This window comes from Empidonax traillii, unplaced genomic scaffold (genome assembly GCF_003031625.1).
Source record: "Empidonax traillii isolate 1590-97213 ecotype Southwest subspecies unplaced genomic scaffold, ASM303162v1 scaffold423:size1405600, whole genome shotgun sequence".
Taxonomy (NCBI): Eukaryota; Metazoa; Chordata; class Aves; order Passeriformes; family Tyrannidae; genus Empidonax; species Empidonax traillii.
Window position 1 is genome coordinate 166,730 of NW_020955616.1, and position 9,983 is coordinate 176,712.

At 44.7% G+C, this 9,983-nt stretch overlaps 1 protein-coding gene across 11 annotated transcripts in view; it reads left to right on the forward strand.

Moving 5' to 3' along the window:
- Nucleotides 1-641: 641 nt before the first annotated feature.
- Nucleotides 642-9,983, forward strand: part of MYCBP2 (MYC binding protein 2, E3 ubiquitin protein ligase) — a 177,824-nt gene continuing 168,482 nt past the window's right edge. For 10 of the 11 annotated variants that reach the window (XM_027894283.1, XM_027894284.1, XM_027894291.1 and 7 more), the window contains exon 1: nt 642-1,144. In XM_027894283.1, coding sequence (XP_027750084.1) covers nt 864-1,144 — 281 coding nt within the window. In that variant the 5' untranslated portion in view covers nt 642-863. The remainder of the gene's footprint in view (nt 1,145-9,983) is intronic. The other variant, XM_027894288.1, reaches the window with a different exon arrangement.

Consider the following 9,983-nt stretch of genomic DNA (forward strand, 5'->3'; position numbering starts at 1 on the left):
GGGTTGGATGTTAGGAAGATGTTTAGGTTGGATGTCAGGAAGAAATTTTTCACATAAATGGTCATTAGACATTGGAAGGGAGATGATGGAGTCACCCTCCCTGGACACGCGCAGGGAGAGACTGGACGCGGCACTGAGTGCCATGGTCTAGTTGACATGGTGGTGTTCGATGGATCTCTTCCAATCTCTTCCAATCCAATGGATTCTGTGACGCGCACTCCCAACAGGGCCCTGCAGCCCGACCCCACACGGCCGTGACACGGGGGTTCCCCGCGGGCCGTGGGAGCAGCCCAGCACAGCCAGCCCAAAGCACAAGCCGCTCCCTCCCGCCTATCCCGGCTTTCCCGAGGGCCACGCGGGCGGGGCGGGGAGGGGCGGGGCGGCGCATGCGCCGTAGGCGCTGGTGCCCGCGGGAGGGAGGCGGTGCCGGGGCGGCCGTGGGGGAGAGGGCGGTGGCAGCGCCGGGCACAAACTCCGGAGGGGAAGCGGCGCTGCCGGTCTCCGCCCCCCGCCTGCCACACACAGCCCGTAGCGGGAAGGGGGAAGCGACCAGCCCGCCCCCCCCGCCTCCTCCCCGGTCCCGGCGGCGCACGGTCCTGCCCGGGGCTCGGCGGCTGCGGGCGGTGCGCCCGGGGCGGAAGGAGAGCGGCAGGCAGCCGGGGCCTGGAGCCGCCGCTGCAGGAGGGGAAGAGCGGGGTGTTCCCGCGGCGCGGGTGGATGCGCAGCCCGGAGGGCGGCTCCTGCGGCGGCTCCTGCGGCCTCCCCATGGCTGTGCCCCGACGGTGAAGGTAGCGGGAGCCGCCTGTGTCCGCGCCGCGCCAGGAGGCGGCGCCGCCGCAAGCAGGGGGCGGGCGGGGAGGGGGATGAGCAGCGCCGCAGCCGCCGCCGCCTCTGCGGGAGCTGCCGCCGCCTGCGCCGGGGCCGAGCGCGGCTTTTCCTCCTCCTCTGGCGGCGCCGCTCCGGCCATGGGGCCCATGGGGCCCGAGGAGGGCTCGGCCGGCGGGCTGGGAGCCCTGCCCGCGCCGCCGCTGGGCTGCCGGAGCCGATACCAGCTGCTGCTCTCCGGCAAGGCCCTGGCCGACAGATACCGGCGGATTTACACGGCGGCGCTGAGCGACAGGGAGCTGGGGAGCCACCCGGGCAGGTAACGCGCGCCGCGCTCTCCCCTGGCCCAGCCGCGCAGCCCCGGCCGCCACCCCTCCCACCGCCGACTGGGAGCGGCCCGGTGCGTGCACCTTCCTCCCTGCCGGCAGCCGCCCTCCTCATCCTCCTGCCCGCCCCCCTGTCGGGCGGTGCGGGTGCTGCCGCTGCCATGTGGCCACGGCCGTCGCGCCCCGGGGGACGGACGGCGGGGAAGGGGCGGTGATGTAACCCGGCGGCTGCCCAGGTGCCGCCCGGGCCCCGCCGCTCGGTTGGCCGGTGCTGCCGCGCAGATGGCGCTGCCGCCCCTTGTCCCGGGGCCCTCGGGGGAGGTGGTGGTGGGGGGGAATTACCTGTGCCCGCTGCCCTCCCCTCCCGCGGGGCCGTGGCCTCCGTCCCGCCCCAGTGTATGGCCCAGCTCCATCCGCCAGGGGGGATGGAGGGTGTGATGGAGCGTGGCCATGCGGAGATCCCGGGCAGACCTCGCTCCGGCCGGGCCTGTCGTGCCCCGGTACGGGCCGTCTCTCCAGACAAGCTGCTCAGGGCACCCTTGGATCCCGCCACCAGGGAAGCCCCAGCGAGGGCCCTCAGCGCCTCCCCTCGTGCTGGGGCCGCCTTTAGCTGCCCTGCCTTATTTTTTTCTCCTCCTCTTTTCGGTCATCTTCTCTGCCATCGCCGTGTAGGCGGCCTCCGTATCAGGAGGGAGGCAGCACCTTCCCGGGGGAGCCGGGAGGTTGGGAGATGTGGTGCCGCCCCACCCTGTTCCCCAGCCCTTCCCCGGCGGATTTAGCCCCACGGGGCGCCCTTTCCAGGTGCTGCCGGCCGGCCCTGGGGCCGCAGCGGCTGCCTGTTGCTCCTCTAGCCGGGGATGCCGCCCTGCCCTGCCCCAGGGCGCACACAAGCCTGAGTGTCAGGCGGGGCGGAGGTGCGGGTTGTGGCGGTGCGGGGCCGCGGGAGACAGGGAAGGAGGGGCGGCCGCCCTTAACCCGCAGCCTCCGCCCCGGCCCAGGGGGACCTTCCTGGCCGCGGAAGGCAGGGCGGGGAGCCCGGCCGGGGCCCGGTCTGATGGCTCTGTGCGAGGGGCTCCCCCGTTGTTCCCAGGCGCTGCCCATTGTTTCCCTGCGAAGGTCGCTGGGAATGCGGGTGACACGAAACCGGCACCTTCCTGCGCTCTCAGGCCCTGCTGACCCATGAACTGTGATGTGGGTGGCCGGATCGTAAGGGGAGCTTGGAGTCAACGTTGTTTCAGTTTGCAAAGCACGAGGAGGTTGGCTTGGGTGGCTTCTTCGGGTCTTTTTTTTTCTTTTTTTTCACCCTGACTTGACAGCAGGGCTTATTTCCCTTCCCACTCCCACCCCCCTGGAAAGGCTGTGTCTATGAGTGGAATTAACATAAGAAACTGATAGAACAACATAACTTTCCCTATTTGCTTATGGCAAATGCTAGAAACGTGGGCTGTTATTGGTATTTGGCATATTTGCAATTAATGACTCGTTTTCAGAGTGTATGACAGGGAAACTATAGGGTTTTTTTCCCTTCTGTAGGCCTGTGTTTTCTTACCCCATATGTACCCCATATACACCCTCAGTCTGGTGCTAATGCTTTTTCCTTTAATCTTCTCTTCCTGCTTTTGAGCTTTTTATCATTTAATCCTGGGACTACAAGTGCTAAGTGTAAGGATACTACTAAATGCGAGGAAATCAGCTGTGCAGTTGCTCCATGGTGTTCAGATACTTATCTGAATTTTGCCTTAAGGGGTTTGTATTTTTTAAAATTGTAGTTTTGAATTTGTCATGTGCTCTGTTTTTTTTGCTTCAGGATAATTGAACTGGTATCTCTTACAGTTACAGTTGTAGAAAATGCTAGTTTTAGGTGTGTGTAAATGTTAATACTTCTCTTAATTGATGTTTTTGAGGTCAAAGCAAAGAAGTCAAACTCCTTGTACAGAGCAGACAGGTTATATTAAGCTATCGGCAAGTAAATTACAGGTATTTAATAGTGGTGAATGCAGCCGATTTGCAGGGCTGCGAGAGGAGGAACCATCTAGTTGCCCACTATCACTTTGTAGTCACCCACAATATATTGTGTCAGACTGATGGCAGCTGAGGTACTGTTTGTGATCTCCACCCTTTCTATGTATTGGTGTCAAAATGTTGCAGTTTGAGAACTTCCAGCAGCTGGTAGACTTAAACAGAAATGGTCAAAAATCCTTCTTTACAAAAATAGTAACAATTCCAAACGTTTTCTAAAGAGATGCTTTAAAGTTACTTGTGGATGCATCTAGTTGCTAAGGTAGATAACATTGCCAGATACATTAATGGGAAGTTAAGATAATACAAGTTTGACAGGAGTCTTAACTTCATTTTTATATATATGGAAAATCTGAAGTCCCTAATTGGTCAGTAAGAGTGTTTGTGACTAGAAAAGTATCTTAAAAAAAAACTCTTGAACAAATTTGCTTATGAACAGTAATAAAATGTCAAGAAGACTAATTTGAAGAATGATTGTGCAACCTGTTTGCTCCAGTTGATGTAGAAATTTTTGCTTCAAGTCTTCAAAATTGTACTCTACACTTCATAAGTCGTGATGAATGCTTGCCGCAGTGAGTGGTTTTATTTCAAACCTAACTTTAATGTTTATGAAGAACTTGCAAGCAGTATGAAAATGCTTCTGTGTAGACAAGGAAGTCAGACATTGTGGAGATTATCTGAAAGTCACAAGTAAGATTAGTATCACATTTGGAAGGTGTTTGTGCTGGCTGTTGTCTGAAAGGATGAATATCACGTGTTGAGTAGGATGCAGTAATTGGCTCTGAAAAAGAACTAGCAGTGCTTTGCATTTCCTCATGTGATACCGGCTGCAGTGTCGTGAACACTGGCCTCTGAAGGAGACCATTCTGTTGGTGTGCTTGTTCCCCCTGCCACGTTGACATAATATTTATATAGTCACTTGCAGTAACAGATTAGAGACTCACTCTGGGTTAAAATTAACTTGGCAAAACTGGTTTGTTGTAATCCGGACTAATTCCCTGATCTGGCTCACCTTGTGATTGTGCTTGTGACAGTGTGAGGTGAAGGGTTGCACAAAGATTTGTGTACTGAGAGGCGGGAGCAGAGAAACTTGTTTTTGTCACCAGTGCCAGCCTAATAATTTTATGAAAGGAAACAGAAAAAAGTATCTAATTCTGCAATTTACCACACAGTTGTCTTTGCTCAGATAAGAATCTGTTACAGTACTACTAGGAGTGGGAAATAGACTTGTCAATTCAAGATTAGTTCAGAAGAAAAATCTACTCTGTGCCTAGTTCATAGTCTCTGCTTTGTGGCCACTGAAATATATGAAAATAATAACTGGTGGCATAATGTCTAATGTAGCTATGAAAGTTTGTAAAACACTAGTAGAAAGTATGGGCCTCTTCAGAGGGCAGGTAAAAAATTCATGTTGCTGGAATGTTGTCTCATGCACTGGGTTTTGAGTGGATGAAACTGGAAGTCTTTACTGCTTTCAATATCAAAGCTTTGTGTTTGAAAAGTAAGGTATTTCTGTTTTTCACATTGCTGTCTTTAAATATACAGTTTTTCTGTTGTATAACTTAATCCTAACAAACATCCCTATCCATCTGAATTGCTGCTATTATTGCATGTGCATCTTGGGGTTTTCCCAATACTAGCTTGAAACTGGACTATTACAATGGCAATATAGTCTAAAATGACAGTAAGTTCATACTCATGTCGAAGTGAGCATTACTTTGTTGCTAAAGTTGCCTCTCTTAACTTAGATCTTTCAGAGGAGAAAAGCTTCTGTTTGTGTTGTGAACCCTAATGTTTTGAAGTGGCCTGACTGAGATCAAAGAAAATTTCCATGATGACTGGAATGTAGGATTTCTGCTATTAAGCAGAAATCAGATGGCAGTTTTTCATGGCCATTTTGGCTGAAGAAGAGCCAGCCAACTTTATTTCATTTTACATTGATTGTTTCAGCTGGATGATTAAAGAACACTTAGAGTTGTAAATGATATATCCTCTGGAAAAAAAATCATCGTTAGGTTAGTCTTTAAACTTTTCACAATTGACTCAAAGTCTTCTCTTACACCTTGCTTATGCTCAGTAATGCTTATTTGGACCAAGGATGTCTTATAATATGCACAGGTATCTACACACTTAAAAGTTTATTGGAGGAATGCTAGTGAAACACTTCAGCTTTTCCCTGCCAAATTAAAGAATTTGTGAAAACTTTGTTTAGTAAGTTTAGATGTATGAAATTTGTGTTCATTTGATTGTTGGTTAATTTAATTGTTGCAAAAACTTTATTCATTCCGATCTAGAGCCTTTACAAGGGCTGTCAGCTGTTTTTGGTTTGGGACTTATTACTCTTTTAAAATCGAATTATAATTGCAGAAGTTTAGAAACATTCATTTGACTGAAAAAAATTGAGGTTCTGTACATAAAGACTAGTGAAGCGATAGCAGTGTTTCTTGTGAAATACTGCACATTATGTACTACATTTCCCTGTTCATTCCAGTGCAAATGTTTGCTCTGTAGGACCTTTCCAACTGAAATATTCTAGCCCGGTCCAGTTTAATGCATTCTCTCCTCTTTTTCAAATCTTATGTTTTGTAAATGTCACTTTACAAAAAAATTTTGAGTCCTTATATAAACTAAAACCTCTATTTAACTGGAAAATTGGTATGCTGTTAAGTCTTACATTAAGCTAACCCACCTGTTGGAAAAGCTGATGAGAGTTGCTGTCTGCTGAATGCTTTTTAGCTGCAATATAGCAGTTTTAATACTATATCAAGCCATTAGTTAATAGGGATTAGTAAATTACTAAAATGGTGTATTTTTACTTTCTTTTGTACCTTACATTCTGTTAAGGGAAACGGTTTTACACAGTAGTTATTTTTAAAAACTCTAATAATCTCTTAGTCTAATGTTTTGTATTTGTGCAGTATTGGTATAGAAAATATAATAGAAACTGGAAAGAACCTAATAATACTATGTTGAGAGGCTTAAAGTGTGTATTTTATTTGTGTGTATATATATGAAAAATTATAATGTATACAACTAATTTAAAAAATTAAATAAAAAAAAGGGAATCAATGAGAATGTTCAGGTTTTGTGAATTCCTGGAGATGCATTTTGTTTTCACAACAATGGAGGCTGAAGCAACCTTAGAAGTCTAATGATGCTAAAAGACACTTTTGTCTTTTGTGGTCATGCATCCTTCTGTTTTTTCATTCATAAGGAAAGTGTGTAGTTTGAGAAGGAATTCATGCATGTGATGAATCATATTCTATAATTCCTCCCCTCCCCCCTGCATTATTTGTGTTGGGTTAAAAAATAATACCATGTAGGATCTCTTGCTCTTCAGGAAGAAGTTCAGTTATAGGCTGAACTGAAACTAAACAGATGTGATAAAAAACTGTTTCCTTTTTAAGCTATGAGAGTGTGTCAAATAGCAGCAGCTACAATGTTTGTACTGTGACATTCTAAATGTTCACCTGTGGAGATGTGACATGTTCTCCATATAATGGGTTTGCTACTGAATCTTTTATATCAGTTACCTGACTGTTTAGCTTGTAATATTTCCATCATTATTGGTTAAACCTTTTTCGTGTTCAAATGGTAATTGTCTCAGAAAATGTCTTTTTTAGTAAAGTAAATTTCTGGGATTTTTTTGGATTTTTAGTTAGTGATTTGAAACCATCTGTATCCACGTTCTGGGATTTTTTTATGTTGTTTGTATGTGGTGGCTTTTTCAGGGTTGTATTTTTTATTTTAAATTGAGAGGACATGTCAGTTAAAGTTTCAGTTACACTATCTGCTCTGGCACACTGATGGTCTGTTAGGTGGCAAATTTAAGCAGGTAATGTTAGGCTGGAGCAATTTAATAAGTTACTATTCCTCTGATAACCATGTTAAATGTAGTAAATGCATTTCTGCATACTTAAAAACTTGATGTTGAATTTGTGTTTCTGCTGTGTTAACCATCAGCTGTCAGGGTTTAGTTTTCATTTTCCTCCCATATTACTGTCTTCCTCCTGGCCAAAATGTTTTGAAGATGTTTCTTTAGTAAATTCTTCTCCTGGGACAACCATGTATGTTTTGCCAAACCCAGGATTTAAAGACTATTTATGTCTTTCTGTAAATCACTTGTGATGGCACATGTGATGTATCCATAACACAGCGTGGTACTGAAGTACTTAGTGCAAACTGTTTCCCTAAATCTTAGTTTACTTTGAAAACATGATCCCTTGCAGCAGTACTTGAACACATGGTTGCATTTTTGTCTTTTCTTTCTTACCTTGCTAGCCATGAACACTGCTTTGTGTGAGGTGCTGATTGGAATAGTACTCTTATAATTAGGTTTTTATATTGTAAGTATATTTCACAGCAGATCCATCCAAGTGGTTTTTCACAGCCACTTCCTAACATTGTGCCCCTCCAAAGGATGAATACTAGAAATTAGCACAGGAGAATGGGCTCCTTGTGCTGTAAGTTTATGCATTAAGACATATGGTATTGGTACCTTTAGATTTAATGTTTCATATGTTTTGAAGCATATTAATATGCTAAATATGCTTTTTTCTTAGTAGCAAGTATGTCATACTAAATAGCATGTTATAGCTCACTGCTTCCCTTCAGACTGACAAATGTGTTGATGAACTTGATTAGGTTTTATTGTTATAACTGAATGATAGTTCTTTCTTTGCATCTAGTATATTGATGACTACTTTGGCCCAAGAATACTGTTATGATTTTTATTTTTTTTTGTTTTGGTTTAATAAATCTAATGGCAGTTATACACACTAGAAAAGAATCAAAAATTGAGTTTCCTTTTTCCCCACAAAAAAAATGGGGAGTTGTGGTTAGATTAGTGCCATTCCTTATTTTAATTTTCTTCCCTTAACTTACCTTGACTTGTGTTCCCAAGAATTATTGTCTCAGGTTATGGGTTTCGAACTGAGTTTTTTGAACTGTTGGAAAATACTTTATAGATGCTGTGAAAAGTTATACCATTCCACTGCCTTGGTCATTTCCACCTGCAGTAGGATGAGGGAGATGGAGATAAAAATGTGAAAACTCACAGGTTGAGATCAAGACACTTAAATAGGTAAAACAAAAGCTGCGTACACAAGCAGAACAAAACAAGGAATTAATTCACTACTTCCCATCAGCAGGGCAATGTTGAGCCGTCTCCAGGAAAGCAGGGCTTCATCATGCATAAAGGTGATTTGGGAAGGCCAATGTCATAACTCTTCTCCCTGCTTTATATATTGCACATGATGTCATATGGTCTGGAATATCCCAGTTGGATTCACCTGTCCCAGCTATGTCCCTCCCAGCTTCGTGTGCACTCCCAGCCTACTTGCTGGTGGGGCAGTGTGAGAAACTTAAAAGACCTTGATGCTGTGTAAGTACTGTTCAGCAACAGATAAAGTATAGGTGTGCTATAGAAACTGTTTTCATCACAAATCCAAAACATGCAAGCATGGTACAAGCTATTAACTTGATTGTAGCCAAAACCAGATAAGGTCAAAAAGTATAAGTCTTTGTTTGCAGTTTAAATTAGCCAAAGCCATGGTATTTAGATTATTTTGGCCATGATCTCTATCAGTATAGAAAAATGTCTAGGTAAGAGTTTTAACCTCAAAAGGGTCAAACCCTGAACTCTTCCTCTTACTTCTTGACTGTTCTCCTTGTTGCAGCTGATAACACCACTCATCTTTTCTGTTACTGAGCCTTTAAGCCAACAACTGTGTCTATACAGGTTTGCAGCCTGGCATTTACGTTACATTGAGATGAGCTGGTTGTTAGATAAATGCCTTATTCTATTTTTGTTTCAGCCTCTTCTTTCTTGTTATTTTGTTTCACCCTAAGTTACATGTAGTCGCTTGTGACTTGCTTCTTAACCTGATTTTGCTTTTCCTTTCTTTCCCGCTAGCCAGTGCATGTCTTTGCAACAGATGTGCTCATATATCTTCATTATGCGTGTATGTTTTCAGAATAGTCATGTTGCTATTCAATTTCTCTTCAAACCAGTCAATTCTTTATCCCAGAGTAGACCACTGACAGCTATAAATTGGTGAGTTGCTGCTTCTCCAATTCAGTGAAGAAAATGTAGAATTTATTTCGTTTACTTTTGATACTAATCAGTCTTAGGATGCTATGCTGTCATTAACCACTGGTAATGTGCTTGTTCTTAATAACTACAAATTTTTCTTGACTTCGAGGATATTTCCTAAATTAAAATTCTGCTGATGTACAATAACTTTGCATACACTTTGAGTTTGGTGGCTGTGTTTAGGTAGGAAAGTGGCCAGAAATGCAGCTCTTGTCATCTTTGCTGTGGTTGAATGGCTTTTTAAATGTTAAAAAAAGAGAAGTCCTAGAAATATTTAAGAGTAACAGATAAATACTTCACTCCACATTGAACAACTTGAAGTAGATTTTCCTTGCATGTGCTCTTAAAGATCTAATTTCATAGATAACATTGAAGCAAATAGTGAAAAATAAGATAATTACAGAAAAACTCCAGCTGTCAGTGGTTGCACTGGGAGACCTTTCTCTTTGTGTTGAGAACACTTTGAAGCAGTGCTTTCGAGTTGTCCTTGTTTATTTGAGATACATTTATGCTCTTTCAGAAACCCTTTCAGTTACAAAAGGGATCAGATACTGTTTTTTACTTTTGCTCATTTGTCATGGTTAAATGAAATGAGAACCATTTCACTTGTGCAGTTGGATTTTAATTTAATTCATTGAGCTTGTAGTATATGTGTTTCTGACTGTATTAGAGAGGCTTTAGAAAAGGTATTCTGGCAGCAGGAATAACCCCTTTCTATC